Source organism: Salvelinus alpinus, chromosome 15 (assembly GCF_045679555.1).
Source record: "Salvelinus alpinus chromosome 15, SLU_Salpinus.1, whole genome shotgun sequence".
NCBI classification, from domain to species: Eukaryota; Metazoa; Chordata; class Actinopteri; order Salmoniformes; family Salmonidae; genus Salvelinus; species Salvelinus alpinus.
This window is the reverse complement of record NC_092100.1, coordinates 10,292,504-10,309,326: the sequence shown is the minus strand read 5'-3', so window position 1 is coordinate 10,309,326 and position 16,823 is coordinate 10,292,504. Positions and strand designations below refer to the sequence as shown.

The 16,823-nt window shown below is 41.5% G+C and overlaps 1 protein-coding gene across 4 annotated transcripts in view; it reads right to left on the bottom strand.

Annotated features, from left to right (window-relative positions):
• The window catches only part of LOC139539469 (PEX5-related protein-like), a 173,117-nt gene that overhangs the window by 55,747 nt on the left and 100,547 nt on the right, over positions 1-16,823 (bottom strand). For all 4 annotated transcript variants that reach the window (XR_011667955.1, XM_071342441.1, XM_071342442.1 and 1 more), the window contains 2 exons: positions 5,791-5,902; positions 500-715 (listed from right to left, as the gene is read on the bottom strand). Coding sequence is in view for 3 of the 4 variants with exons in the window: in XM_071342441.1 (XP_071198542.1) it covers positions 500-715; positions 5,791-5,902 (328 nt within the window). In the remaining variant the exon portion in view is untranslated. The remainder of the gene's footprint in view (positions 1-499; positions 716-5,790; positions 5,903-16,823) is intronic.

Here is a 16,823-nt window from a genome sequence, read left to right as displayed (position 1 = left end):
GCGCCATCGAGAGTTTATAGTCTATCCCTCATACATGACATGAGGAATCACTATAAATTGACAATAGTTTCAGTGGTAAACCATCTGGGTAGAAAAGAGCAGATGCTCTGAGCTATCCAATCAGGACCAAGACTACTGCTACTGGTAAACCATCTGGGTAGAAAAGAGCAGACGCTCTGAGCTATCCAATCAGGACCAAGACTACTGCTACTGGTAAACCATCTGGGTAGAAAAGAGCAGATGCTCTGAGCTATCCAATCAGGACCAAGACTACTGCTACTAGTAAAACTCTCTCCGCAGCCGCTGTGAGTAAGACCTTTAAACACGGATTACCAGGACGTGTACTCTGAGCATGCGCTGACCAACTGGCAAGTGTCTTCACTGACATTTTCAACCTCTCCCAGTCTGTAATACCAACATGTTTCAAGCAGACCACCATAGTCCCTGTGCCCAAGAACACTAACGTAACCTGCCTAAATTACTACCGATCCCAGTGTACCTGAGTCTAGTGACACTCTTTCAGGAGTGTGTGAGCTGGGGACAGTCTGCTCTACATCCACCTGGATCAGCTCTGTCTCGTCCGTCGTCTTCTTCCGGTGAGGCGTGTTCTTAGGCCCGTCCCCACGTGACAACAGAGGGCTCTTCTTGTCCTGCTTGCTGTTCCTTCTCTCTCCGGGCTCGCTGAGGTCCAATAGGTCCAATGTGGAGGACAGAACTGGAGGGAGAAATCATACTATACTGAACAAAAATATACACTCAACATGTAAAGTGTTGGTCCCATGTTTCATGAGCTGAAATATAAGATCCCAGAAATTTTCTGTACGCACAAAAAGCTTATTTCTCTCAAATATTGTTCACAAATGTGTTTACATCCCTGTTAGTGAGCATTTATCCTTTGCCAAGATAACCCATCAACCTGACAGGTGTGGCATATCAAGAAGCTGGTTAAATTATGATCATTACACATGTGCACGTTGTGCTGGGGACAATAAAAGCACACTCTAAAATGTGCTTTTTTGTCACACAACACATCTGCCACAGATGTTTCAAGTTTTGCGGGTGTGTGCAATTAGCATGCTGACTGCAGGAATGTCCACCAGAGCTGTTGCCAGATAATTTAATGTTAATTTCTCTACCATAAGCTGCCTCCAATGTCGTTTAGAGAATTTGGCAGTACGTCCAACCTGCCTCACAACCGCAGACCACATGTAACCACGTCAGCCCAGGACCTCCACATCCGGCTTCTTCACCTGAGGGATCGTCTGAGACCAGCCACCCGGACAGCTGATGAAACTGAGGAGTATTTCTGTCTGTACTTAAGCCCTTTTGTGGGGAAAAACTCATTCTGATTGGCTGAGCCATGCTCCCCAGTGGGTGGGCCTGGCTCCCAACTGTGCCCTCCCAGGCCAAACCATGGCTGCGCACCTGCCCGGTCATGTGAAATCCATAGATTAGGGCTTAATTAATTCATTTCAATTGACTGTAATGAACTGTAACTCAGTAAAATGGTTGAAATTGTTGCGTTTATATTTTTGTTCAGTATAGTTTAGCTTCTTGGTGGATCAGTTCAAATCTTTGCTTTACAGAGACTCATCTTCCTTAAAGCTGTCAAGACAAACCTAATTAACATTCCTCAACAGACTCCGAAATTAGTGACTCAAGGAGGGATTCATTACGAGACATAATTTTTCACGTCATTGTTAATTTACACACATTTTTTATTTGCATCTCTGGAAAACAATCAGTAACAGTTTTACTTCACATTTCTCAGCACATTGTTGAGTTAATACCCTGTCAAGGGTATTATTTCCATCAGTTGCCCCCTGGTTAGGTACTCCCAGGAGTTTCTCAACCTCACTGAAGATCTAAGTATACTTTGATGGCCAGACTGTGGACAGCTAAGGCAGCCCTGGCGGAGCTTTTCTGTTTGGTAAATTAAGCAATTTAATCCCAGACCATCAGACCGGTAAAGACAAGGACAGGGACCCTTTTTTAGTGGTAAAGGCTTTTTTTTGTTCTTTTTTAAGTTAATGTTCATTTAACCACTCACAGCCTGTAGTATGAGAATGAAAACGCCCTTCCCGCCTGAATAATGATGTCCTGATAGTCAGGTTTCATTTTGATAAAGGTAAGAACAGTGGCGGCAGGTAGTCTAACGGTTAAGAGCGTTGGGCCAGTAACCGAAAGGGAGCTCGTTTGAATCCCCGAACCAACTAGGTGAAAAAGCAGTCTATGTGGCCTTGTGCAAGGCACTTAACCCTAATTACTCTGGATAAGAGCGTCTACTAAAATTGTAATAGTTTAATTAACTACCAAGTCAAAGGGCATCTTAGATCTCAAATACAGACGAAAACTCAATTTATTGGAGTAAATTAATCTACATTGTGAATATATTACCATGTTGAGTTTTAGAATTGTTTATATTTTTATTTAACCCTTGTTTTACCAGGTAAGTTGACTGAGAACACATTCTCATTTACAGCAATAGTTACAGGGGAGAGGAGGGGGATAAATTAGCCAATTTTAAACTGAGGATGATTAGGTGGCCATGATGGTATGAAGGCCAGATTGGGGATGGGATCTTTAGGGAACACAGAGGGTCAGGACACCCGTTTAATGTCCCATCCAAAAGACGGCTATTTAAAAAATACCTTAATTTAACTAGGAAAGTCAGTTAAGAACAAACTCTTATTTACAATGACAGCCTACTGGGGAATAGTGGGTTAACTGCCTTGTTCTGGGGCAGAACAAGAGTTTTTTGCCTTGTCAGCTCAGGGAATTGATCCAGCAACCTTTAAGTTATTAACCCAACACTAACCACTAAGCTACCTGCAAAGACAGGTTTACCAGATTAAAACAAATAAAGGCTAGTTTATTGTCAGGTAATAGCTGAATTACAGTGTGTGAAGAACAATTAATAAAGTCCATGTAGTTCCTTTTGTAACGCACAATTTTGTGTATTAAACTGTGGCTTTTTTGCATTTGTTATACCTAGTTTGTTAGAGAAAGTGTGAGGGAGTATAAAACGCCATCTTAATACAGTCATACATGTTTTTATTTACTTTTCTGCTCTTTTGCACACCAGTATCTCTACTTGCACATCATCATCTGCTCATCTATCACTCCAGTGTTAATTTTCTAAATTATAATTACTTCGCTACTATGGCCTATTTATTGCCTACCTCCTCATGCCATTTGCACACACTGTATATAGATTTTTTTCTATTGTGTTATTGACGGTACCCTTGTTTATTCCATGTGTAACTCTGTGTTGTTGTTTGTGTCGCACTGCTTCGCTTTATCTTGGCCAGGTCGCAGTTGTTCTCAACTAGCTTACCTGTAAGACGCAGCATTACATTGCTGTGATTTCCCTCACCGTACGACTGGGCTCCCGAGTGGTGCAGCGGTCTAAGGCAATGCATCTCAGTGCAAGAGGCTATACTACAGTCCCTGGTTCAAATCCAGGCTGTATCACATCTGGCTTTGATTGGGAGTCCCATAGGACCTTGCACAATTGACCCAGTGTTGTAAATAAGAATTTGCTCTTAACTAACTTGCCTAGTTAAATAAAGGATAAATGACAGACATGATCAGCCCCTGCTGTGTGCACACACATATCTCTGTAAATAACAATTGCAGTGTGTGAAGAACACTTAAATAATGCCCACGTAGTTCCTTTTGTAAATAACACACTGCTGTTTTATGACAAACGAACGGGATGCTCCTCTGAATGTTATCTGAAGGTAATTAGTGTGTGCTGCTCCTTGATATCTCTGTGCTCCTCAAATTAGGAATGCAATTAGAAATCAGAGGAAACGCTTGTGGGAGATGGAGACGTCGCCTGAAGTGTTATCTGTGTCAGGAGAAAAGCCATGTCCTGAAAGAAACCAAGATGGATGACCTTGAGTCTTCTTGAGATGACCTTGAGGCTACTTGAGATGATGAGGTTGCCTCCAAATAGTCTTGCCAGCTGGAAGGCATATTTGACGTGTATTGTGTGTATGTATACGAAGGATAGTATACTGTTTCTATCATAGTGTTCTGAGCTTCGCTATTGAGTCATTGAATTGAATTGAGTCCACATTGTCATGGCCATGTTAAAGTTTCTATTTCAATTGTTGACATGGTCTTTTGGATGTTGTGGTCAGTTTACTTTTAGTGAAGATACGTGTACATTCTATCTGAACATATAATATCTTACAGTTATAACGTTCTTTATTGCAGTTTATTGTGGTCAGGTAAAGTCATGTTTGTGTAAATCATATATATATATTTTTTTAAATAATAATATCCACATGGCAGTCATTGACACTGAAATACAGTACATGGATATTGCATTGATAAATAGACAATAAAACACAAGTTAAAAATATAAGTGAAAAAACATGACAATAATTACATCATTAACGTTTGGGGATACTCAGAGAACAATGACGTCTCAGTGGATCTTTTGCAAGATAGTTTTTTTTTTCTAGCCTATTGGAGATCAAATTGTCCATTGGTATTGTCAAGAGTTGAGAATTTGTGTTAGACTTTTGTATCGTGACAGCTCAACCTGTGGATATTACTGACAGGTGAGTCACTGTTGTTTCCTATTAATCACTCTCTACGGAACCATTGACCTTCAGTTGGGAACCGATCGTCTAAATGACTGTCATTTTAAATCATCCCAATCTACTCAGTGTGAAGACACAGCAAGGCATCAGCCCGCCGTAACTTCTGACTTTAAGGTCTTAACTTTAAGGTCTTATTAATAACGTGGTAAAAACTGAATTGGTGATCTGCTACATGAGCTTCATTCTGTGACTGTGTCCATACGGCTATCGTGCAACATTGCTGCGGTTTGTTGTCAGAACTTTGTATTATGCATTGAGTAGAGTAAATATTGATGACCACCGTGAAACAATAATACAATCCCCCTGATGTAACTTTAAAGTGGCCCTCTATGACATCCACTTCAGTCAACTTATATAGTGTTACTCATACCCCTGTCACCAAAAAACAGATATGGGGTCTGTGAAAATGGAGCTCTGTTTTTCCAGGTAAATTCTTTAACAGTTCCATTGTTTATTTTATTTATTTCACCCTTATTTAACCAGGTAAGCTAGTTTACAACTGCGACCTGGCCAAGATAAAGCAAAGCAGTGCGACAAAAACAACAACACAGAGTTACACATAAGATAAACAAACGTACAGTCAATAGCAAAATAGAAAAATCTATATATAGTGTGTGCAAATTAAGTAAGGAGGTAAGGCAATAAATAAGCCATAGTGGCGAAATAATTACAATTTAGCAATTAACACTGGAGTGATAGATGTGCAGATGAGGATGTGCAGTAGAAATACTGGTGTGCAAAAAAGCAGAGAATAAATAAATATGGGGATGAGGTAGGTAGTTTGTTGGATGGGCTATTTACAGATGGGCTGTGTACAGCTGCAGCGATCGGTATGCTGCTCAGACAGCCGATGCTTGAAGTTAGTGAGGGGGTTTAACAGCTATCTTATTTGAATTGCAAACATCTCCCGCCCCCCATGGTTAAACAAAACACACCACCACACACTACAAATTTCTGGATCAAACTGATATGTATAAAAGGGGGTATACATGACGGAAAGTTGTAAATAAGGGGCTGTTTGAAAGGTGCTCATTGCTTTATTATTATTATTATTACTATTATTATTATTATGTCTGAAATAGGTCATTGTGTTATGAAACGCCAATGCATGAAGGGGCTACTACAGCAGTCGGGGCTGGGTAGACAGAGAGGAGAGGGAGGTCAGTGGAGGTACCTGCTGTGTTCGAAGTCACTAGACGGGCAGCGCCATGGCACTTGGTCTCACAGAGAAAGTCGTCGATGGAGGGGCTTAGCAGGGGGCGGCTCTCTTGTTGCTCACTCACCAGCTGCAAGTGCAAACAGACGACACTGCTTAAAATCACACACAAAATATGCCCTTTTGGCCCTTTTCCTGTAAATGTCAACGTGACCAAGACATTATGATAACATGTAGTGATGTGTCACTTCATTGGCCATTTCAAACAGTGCATCATGTAATTCAAACAAAGTGATGACATGACCTGACGTGACCTACCAATCCCCCACTAGTTCATGAGTGTTCTGTTTTACCCTTTACGTGCTGACCACATTGCCCACGTTGACCACATATACAGTGGGGAGAACAAGTATTTGATACACTGCCGATTTTGCAGGTTTTCCTACTTACAAAGCATGTAGAGGTCTGTAATTTGTATCATAGGTACACTTCAACTATGAGAGACGGAATCTAAAACAAAAATCCAGAAAATCACATTGTATGATTTTTAAGTAATTAATTTGCATTTTATTGCATGACATAAGTATTTGATACATCAGAAAAGCAGAACTTAATATTTGGTACAGAAACCTTTGTTTGCAATTACAGAGATCATACGTTTCCTGTAGTTCTTGACTAGGTTTGCACACACTGCAGCAGGGATTTTGGCCCACTCCTCCCTACAGATCTTCTCCAGATCCTTCAGGTTTCGGGGCTGTCGCTGGGCAATACGGAGTTTCAGCTCCCTCCAAAGATTTTCTATTGGGTTCAGGTCTGGAGACTGGCTAGGCCACTCCAGGACCTTGAGATGCTTCTTACGGAGCCACTCCTTAGTTGCCCTGGCTGTGTGTTTCGGGTCGTTGTCATGCTGGAAGACCCAGCCACGACCCATCTTCAATGCTCTTACTGAGGGAAGGAGGTTGTTGGCAAAGATCTCGCGATACATGGCCCCATCCATCCTCCCCTCAATACGGTGCAGTCGTCCTGTCCCCTTTGCAGAAAAGCATCCCCAAAGAATGATGTTTCCACCTCCATGCTTCACGGTTGGGATGGTGTTCTTGGGGTTGTACTCATACTTCTTCTTCCTCCAAACACGGCGAGTGGAGTTAGACCAAAAAGCTCTATTTTTGTCTCATCAGACCACATGACCTTCTCCCATTCCTCCTCTGGATCATCCAGATGGTCATTGGCAAACTTCAGACAGGCCTGGACATGCACTGGCTTAAGCAGGGGGACCTTGCGTGCGCTGCAGGATTTTAATCCATGACGGCGTAGTGTGTTACTAATGGTTTTCTTTGAGACTGTGGTCCCAGCTCTCTTCAGGTCATTGACCAGGTCCTGCCGTGTAGTTCTGGGCTGATCCCTCACCTTCCTCATGATCATTGATGCCCCACGAGGTGAAATCTTGCATGGAGCCCCAGACCGAGGGTGATTGACCGTCATCTTGAACTTCTTCCATTTTCTAATAATTGCGCCAACAGTTGTTTCCTTCTCACCAAGCTGCTTGCCTATTGTCCTGTAGCCCATCCCAGCCTTGTGCAGGTCTACAATTTTATCCCTGATGTCCTTACACAGCTCTCTGGTCTTGGCCATTGTGGAGAGGTTGGAATCTGTTTGATTGAGTGTGTGGACAGGTGTCTTTTATACAGGTAACGAGTTCAAACAGGTGCAGTTAATACAGGTAATGAGTGGAGAACAGGAGGGCTTCTTAAAGAAAAACTAACAGGTCTGTGAGAGCCGGAATTCTTACTGGTTGGTAGGTGATCAAATACTTATGTCATGCAATAAAATGCAAATTAATTATTTAAAAATCATACAATGTGATTTTCTGGATTTTTGTTTTAGATTCCGTCTCTCACAGTTGAAGTGTACCTATGATAAAAATTACAGACCTCTACATGCTTTGTAAGTAGGAAAACCTGCAAAATCGGCAGTGTATCAAATACTTGTTCTCCCCACTGTATGTCATTCAATAATTTCATCCAAACTGCTGTTGCAGCGTCTGCATAGACAGGTGCTAAAATAGAACTTGATTCTATTTTTTACACTTGATGCGCTGCAAGTCCCGCCTCTCCCATCTCCTCATTGGTTATTAGGAGCATATAGAGTACCCATGTGGGTTATTGGAAGATGAACTAAGGTCCCCACTCCAGTCCAGTTGGTGGTGGTAATGCACCTTAGTTGGTTGCCAACTGCCATATAAAGTCCACAGAAGAAGAAGACTGAAGGAGGAGAGATGACTAGAAATTAACTAGGTTTCACCTTTCATCTGTGTATTAATTGTCGGAGTAGAGAACTCACAATTTTGTGTGACTCAAAATGTGTCAAAATTCTACAAAGATCCAGAAAAAAATGTCATTTTTTTCAGGTAAAATAACAACCTAATGTTTATATCCCAGGACAAATTATCTAGCAACAGCAAGCTAGCTAGCTAAATGTCCATGAATGTTTCATGCATTTCGACTTGTCCCCAAATTAATATAGTTAGTTCAGAGTTTGTTTTGATATTTCAACTTGAGTCTCCTGATCGCGTCTGGACAAAATCAATATGCGTGCGATGGCAAACGCACATGCTCTGTCTAGTCAGCATGTTAGGACCCACAGCTCAGTTGAATGCTAGCTCTGTGAATCCTTCATCTGCCTCTCCCAGTGTTCTATCCAGACTAGCTGAGGAGACTAACCTCTCCCAGTGTTCTATCCAGACTAGCTGAGGAGACTAACCTCTCCCAGTGTTCTATCCAGACTAGCTGAGGAGACTAACCTCTCCCAGTGTTCTATCCAGACTAGCTGAGGAGACTAACCTCTCCCAGTGTTCTATCCAGACTAGCTGAGGAGACTAACCTCTCCCAGTGTTCTATCCAGACTAGCTGAGGAGACTAACCTCTCCCAGTGTTCTATCCAGACTAGCTGAGGAGACTAACCTCTCCCAGTGTTCTATCCAGACTAGCTGAGGAGACTAACCTCTCCCAGTGCCCTATCCAGACTAGCTGAGGAGATTAACCTCTCCCAGTGTTCTATCCAGACTAGCTGAGGAGACTAACCTCTCCCAGTGTTCTATCCAGACTAGCTGAGGAGACTAACCTCTCCCAGTGTTCTATCCAGACTAGCTGAGGAGACTAACCTCTCCCAGTGTTCTATCCAGACTAGCTGAGGAGACGAACCTCTCCCAGTGTCCTATCCAGACTATCTGAGGAGACTAATCCATCCCAGTGTTCTATCCAAACGAGCTATGACTAGCCTAGGAAGAGACTTACTGGGTGTGTCCCCAAGTGTATTTGCTCAGCCATTAGCAGTTGTTTATCTCAGTTCCCAAACACATGCTGAAGTAAATCACCTTGCCTGTGAGGCATCCTGGACTGTCGCTGTAGGTTTGCCAACATTGCTGTGGCATAGGTTACATCCCATCCATTATAATTACCCATGAAGTAGTTGCTCTAGTGACAAAAATGATTCAAAATATGGATTTGTTTTGATATAAAAAATAGCCCCACCATCATTATTGTCTGCTTGTACAATGCTGTCGAAGAGGAAACATGACATTTGCCATTCCTGATCTCCAGAGCTAAGTTCTTTCAGGCAGAATCTTAATGATACCAAAGCTGAATAACATATGCACATCCAGGTGTGGTTAGCAGGTGCTGAAGTTATAGGTGAACTCATAAACAATAAAAAGGACAACAACGTTTTGTTCTTAGGTCTTCATCAGGCATCCATATCCCAGCTGGGGTTGGAAGGCCCTATACATAGGGGCAGTGCTCAGTGACATCACTTCCTGAAACAGGAAGTAAAAATATATAACATAGGTTCACAATATCAACATTCAATATATAAAAATATATAGTCATACATGAAGAATGTGATCAATATTTACAGTCAAAAGTTTGGACACACCTACTCATTCAAGTGTTTTTCTTTATTTTTACTATTTTCTACATTGTAGAATAATAGTGAAGACATCAAAACTATGAAATAACACATGGAATTGTGTAGTAACCAAAAAAGTGTTAAACAAATCAAAATATATTTTATATTTGAGATTCTTCAAAATAGCCACCTTTTGCCTTGATGACAGCTCTGCACACTCTTGGCATTCTCTCAATCAGTTTCATGAGGAATGCTTTTCCAACAGTTTTGAAGGAGTTCACACATATGCTGAGCGCTTGTTGGCTGCTTTTCCTTCACTCTGCGGTCCAACTCATCCCAAACCATCTAAATTGGGTTGAGGTCGGGTGATTGTGGAAGCCAGGTCATCTGATGCAGCACTCCATCACTCTCCTTGGTCAAATAGCCCTTACACAGCCTGGTGGTGAGTTTTGGGTCATTGTCCTGTTGGGGAAAAAATGATAGTCCCAATAAGCGCAAACCTGATGGGATGGCATATCCCTACAGAATGCTGTGGTAGCCATGCTGGTTAAGTGTGCCTTGAATTCTAAATAAATCACTGACAGTGTCATCAGCAAAGCACCCCCACACCATCACACCTCCTCCTCCATGCTTCACGTTTGGAACCACACATGCAGAGATCATCCGTTCACCTACTCTGTGTCTCACAAAGACATGGCGGTTGTAACCAAAAATCTCCAATTTGGTCTCCAGACCAAAGGACAAATTTCCACCGGTCTAATGTCCATTGCTCGTGTTTCTTGGCCTAAGCAAGTCTCTTCTTCTTATTGGTGTCCTTTAGTAGTGTTTTCTTTGCAGCAATTCGACCACACAGTCTCCTCTGAACAGTTGATGTTGAGATGTGTCTGTTACTTGAACTCTGTGAAGCATTTATTTGGGCTACAATTTCTGAGGCTGGTAACTCTAATGAACTTATTCTCTGCAGCAGAGGTAACTCTGGGTCTTCCATTCCTGTGGCGGTACTCATGAGATCCAGTTTCATCATAGCGCTTGATGGTTTTTACGACTGCACTTTAAGAAACTTTCAAAGTTCTTGACATTTTTCGTATTGACTGAGCTTCATGTCTTAAAGTAGTGATGGACTGTCGTTACTCTTTGCTTATTTGAGCTGTTCTTGCCATAATATGGACTTTGTATTTTACCAAATAGGGCTACCTCTGTATACCCCCCTACCTTGTCACAACATAACTGATTGGTTCAAACGCATTAAGAATGAAAGAAATTTCACAAATTAACTTTTAAGAAGACACACCTGTTAATTGAAATGCATTCCAGGTTACTACCTCATTAAGCTGGTTAAGAGAATGCCAAGAGTGTGCAAAGCTGTCATCAAGGTAAAGGGTGGCTATTTGAAGAATCTTAAATATGAAATATTTTTTGGTTTTGGTTACTACATGGTTCCATATGTGTTATTTCATAGTTTTGATGTCTTCACTATTATTTGGCAATGTAGAAAATTGTAAAAAGAAAGAAAAACCCTTGAATGAGTAGGTGTTCTGAAACTATTGACCGGTAGTGTGTATGTATATATATATACAGTTGAAGTCAGAAGTTTACATACACTTAGGTTGGAGTCATTAATACTTGTTTTTAAACCACACCACACATTTCTTGTTAATAAACTATAGTTTCGGCAAGTCAGTTAGGACATCTACTTTGCGCATGACACAAGTAATTTTTCCAACAATTGTTTACAGACAGATTTCACTTATAATTCACTGTATCACAATTCCAGTGGGTCAGAAGTTAACATGCACTAAGTTGACTGTGCCTTTAAACAGCTTCGAAAATTCCAGAAAATGATGTCATGGCTTTAGAAGCTTCTGATGGCTAATTGACATCATTTGAGTCAATTGGAGGTGTACCTGTGGATTTATTTCAAGGCCTTCCTTCAAACTCAGTGCCTCTTTGCTTGACATCATGGGAAAATCAGCCAAGACCTCAGAAAAAAAATTGGAGACCTCCACAAGTCTGGTTCATCCTTGGGAGCAAGTTTCAAACGCCTGAAGGTTCATCTGTACAAACAATAGTACGCAAGTATAAACACCATGGGACCATTCAGCAGTCATACCGCTCAGGAAGGAGACGCGTTCGGTCTCCTGGAGATGAACGTACTTTGGTGCGAAAAGTGCAAATCAATCCCAGAACAACAGCAAAGGATCTTGTGAAGATGCTGGAGGAAACAGGTACAAAAGTATCTATATCCACAGTAAAACGAAGCCACTGCTCCGGAAACCGCCATAAAAAAGCCAGACTACGGTTTGCAACTGCACATGGGGACCAAGATCGTACTTTTTGGAGAAATGTCCTCTGGTCTGATGAAACAAAACTAGAACTGTTTGGCCATAATGACCATCATTATATTTGGAGGAAAAAGGGGGAGGCTTGCAAGCCGAAGAACACCATCCCAACCGTGAAGCACGGGGGTGGCAGCATCATGTTGTGGGGGTGCTTATCTGCAGGACGGACTGGTGCACTTCACAAAATAGATGGCATCATGAGGGATTGAAAATTATGTGGATATATTGAAGCAACATCTCAAGACATCAGTCAGGAAGTTAAAGCTTGGTCGCAAATGGGTCTTCCAAATGGACAATGACCCCAAGCATACTTCCAAAGTTGTGGCAAAATGGCTTAAGGACAACAAATTCAAGGTATTGAAATGGCCATCACAAAGCCCTGACCTCGATCCTATAGAAAATGTGTGGGCAGAACTGAAAAAGCGTGTACGAGCAAGGAGGCCTACAAACCTGATTCAGTTACACCAGCTCTGTCAGGAGGAATGGGCCAACATTCACTCAACTTATTGTGGAAAGCTTGTGGAAGGCTACCTGAAACATTTGACCCATGTTGAACAATTTAAAGGCAATGCTACCAAATACTAATTGAGTGTATGTAAACTTCTGACCCACTGGGAATGTGATGAAAGAAATAAAAGCTGAAATAAATCATTCTCTCTACTACTATTCTGACATTTCACATTCTTAAAATAAAGTGTTTATCCTAACTGACCTAAGACAGGGAATTTTTACTAGGATTAAATGTCACGAATTGTGAGAAACTGAGTTTAAATGTAGTTGGCTAAGGTGTATGTAAACTTCCGCCTTCAACTGTATATATATATATGATAGACAATATTCAATTAGGGTAAAAACAAGAGAATAGTTTGGACATTTTGGAACTATAAAAATGTTTTTAAGTCAAACTCCTCGTTAAGGCCAAGAGTAGATAATGTGTTGAGCCTGTGGATCCAGAAAGAGTCCCTTTGAAGAAGTTTCCTCTCAATGTGCCCTCCCTGTGTGACATCTTGAAGATTTCTATTCCAATGCATCTCAGAGAACTAATAGGATGTGAGAATCTTAATGATGGCACTAAAATATGTATTACTAGCCATGAGGTTGCACACAGCCTGCCATACGCTTGATATGAAAGGTGCTGCCCATGGCTTCATGATCCGTCTGTATGTGCTCAATGTGTGGCTCTAACAATGACAGATGTTCCCGCAACTACATTTTCTGGGAATTAATGATGTGGCTGTTTATTAGCCATTAAGGCCAATTTGAAAACAAAAACTTTTACCCCTTTTTAGACAACTTGGACATTATCCGATTATGGTTACGGTTATGAAAAGTGTCACATACGTTTACATTTTATGTTAGCTGGGGAGAACCAATCGAGTTCAAAGATGCTGGAACTGTAATAGCTAAGTGTTGCACAGAGGCACCTCCAGCCAGGATTTCATGATCGATGGTTTTATATTGGATGCCTTACTCTAGTTCACTTTCTAAACCTCAAAGCGTAACTTCCTGCAGTATAATTGCAAACAAAATATGGGCCCTTAATGAGAAAAGTGAATCATTTCGGAGCCCCCACTTATTCAATTAAAAAAGGCGCCTCACTTTTGGCAAAAATATAAAAATGATTGCTGACATTATTAAGGGGACAGACCCCATCCGGGAAATGACAACCGATGGCTCAGAAAAGCACTGAGAGAAGCCCTGCCGGGTCAATATAGATGTGCAGGACACAGAATAACAAACGGCTCTGTTTATTCCTTATTCATCATTATAAACTGGGTGGTTCGAGCCCTGAATGCTGATTGGCTGACAGCCGTGTTATATCAGGTTGCCATTCCTGTAATATAACAATGTTGGGTGAATGAGTGCTACCTCAGGCCATGCAAGAGTTACATTCTTGTTATGTCACCAGTCAGCTCCTGATGAAATCAAGTGGACATTTTTCAAATATCAAACTTTAATCTTAGTGTTGGCAATTGCTAGCGAAGTAATCGCACAAGTAATCACAACATACTGTTAAACAGATTTCAAAATGCCAGGCATTTCATCCCTCTCTCTGGTATTGTCCATTTGATCATAGTTTGTTCCCGTGTTCATCAAAGAGAGAAGAGAGAAGCAGTCTCTTACCATTTCATTCATTCACCATTGTCATTATTGTTGGTCAGACCACCAATCTATTTCCATGTCCTGACCCTGTGAGTGACATATACAGGGTGGTCCTTGGGCAGGGTTGTCAAATTCATTCCATGGAGGGCGTAGTGTCTGCTGGTTTTTGTTTTTTTCCTTTTCATTAAGACCTAGACAACCAGGTGAGGGGGGGCTCCTAACCTTAATTGATCAATTACGTTTGACACGTGTCCTACACTAAAACAAAATGAGGGGTTCAACAAGGGTTCTTCTAAGATCCTGAAAGTCTAAGACACCCAAAAAGGTTATTTCAAGAACCCCATAGGAGGTGGGGTTCATCAAGTTGGTGCAAATCTTTCTAAAACAGAAAATGGACACAATTCAATGGATATCGATCAACAAAGAGGTTAGAATATGTCGACTATAGGAATATGTTGAAGGATAGCTGTATTAGGTGCAGATGACTGAACTGCTCTGCAGGTAGACAGACGAGGAGACACACAAAGGTATGTCAATAGGTATTGGTATATTATTATGCAGATCACATTTACCAACCTCCTCCCTTATCTCTTCAATGAATATCCCACAGGCCTCTACATTATGGACAAGGTATGTATGTGTATGAAAACCATTATTAAAACAGGTTTTTTCATTCACATTTTCCACAAAAACTAAAGTATGAATACTGTTGTGTGCATGTTTTGTTAATCATCTGTTTATTACTATTTTTTGGGGGGGGATTCACAGACTTCACACTCCCTAAACCTCTGATGAATATAACAGGAAACCTGTTCGATCAACATGTACTGTAAAATCATTCTGGCTATGGATACGGAGAACATCAACACATTAACATCAACAGGCCAGAGGATATACAGTGGGGAGAACAAGTATTTGATACACTGCCGATTTTGCAGGTTTTCCTACTTACAAAGCATGTAGAGGTCTGTCATTTTTATCATAGGTACACTTCAACTGTGAGAGACGGAATCTAAAACAAAAATCCAGAAAATCACATTGTATGATTTTTAAGTAATTAATTTGCATTTTATTGCATGACATAAGTATTTGATCACCTACCAACCAGTAAGAATTCCGGCTCTCACAGACCTGTTAGTTTTTCTTTAAGAAGCCCTCCTGTTCTCCACTCATTACCTGTATTAACTGCACCTGTTTGAACTCGTTACCTGTATAAAAGACACCTGTCCACACACTCAATCAAACAGACTCCAACCTCTCCACAATGGCCAAGACCAGAGAGCTGTGTAAGGACATCAGGGATAAATTGTAGACCTGTACAAGGCTGGGATGGGCTACAGGACAATAGCCAAGCAGCTTGGTGAGAAGGCAACAACTGTTGGCACAATTATTAGAAAATGGAAGAAGTTCAAGATGACGGTCAATCACCCTCGGTCTGGGGCTCCATGCAAGATCTCACCTCGTGGGGCATCAATGATCATGAGGAATGTGAGGGATCAGCCCAGAACTACACGGCAGGACCTGGTCAATGACCTGAAGAGAGCTGGGACCACAGTCTCAAAGAAAACCATTAGTAACACACTACGCCGTCATGGATTAAAATCCTGCAGCGCACGCAAGGTCCCCCTGCTCAAGCCAGCGCATGTCCAGGCCCGTCTGAAGTTTGCCAATGACCATCTGGATGATCCAGAGGAGGAATGGGAGAAGGTCATGTGGTCTGATGAGACAAAAATAGAGCTTTTTGCTCTAAACTCCACTCGCCGTGTTTGGAGGAATAGAAGGATGAGTACAACCCCAAGAACACCATCCCAACCGTGAAGCATGGAGGTGGAAACATCATTCTTTGGGGATGCTTTTCTGCAAAGGGGACAGGACGACTGCACCGTATTGAAGGGAGGATGGATGGGGCCATGTATCGCGAGATCTTGACCAACAACCTCCTTCCCTCAGTAAGAGCATTGAAGATGGGTCGTGGCTGGGTCTTCCAGCATGACAACGACCCGAAACACACAGCCAGGGCAACTAAGGAGTGGCTCCGTAAGAAGCATCTCAAGGTCCTGGAGTGGCCTAGCCAGTCTCCAGACCTGAACCCAATAGAAAATCTTTGGAGGGAGCCGAAAGTCCGTATTGCCCAGCGACAGCCCCGAAACCTGAAGGATCTGGAGAAGGTCTGTATGGAGGAGTGGGCCAAAATCCCTGCTGCAGTGTGTGCAAACCTGGTCAAGAACTACAGGAAACGTATGATCTCTGTAATTGCAAACTAAGGTTTCTGTACCAAATATTCAGTTCTGCTTTTCTGATGTATCAAATACTTATGTCATGCAATAAAATGCAAATTAATTACTTAAAAATCATACAATGTGATTTTCTGGATTTTTGTTTTAGATTCCTTCTCTCACAGTTGAAGTGTACCTATGATAAAAATTACAGACCTCTACATGCTTTGTAAGTAGGAAAACCTGCAAAATTGTCAGTGTATCAAATACTTGTTCTCCCCACTGTACACATTGGACTTGGGGCTCTGCTGGGAGTTTACCTCATATTAAGAATTTTTAATTCTGCTTTGCCACAAAGATCATAATAAACACTGTTAATTAAAAAAATTGTGCTATTGTTGTTATTGTTATGCATATTATTATTATTATTAATAATAATAATAAGGGAGGGGTTAGTTAAAACATTTACCCCAAAAGGTTCTTCAAAAGG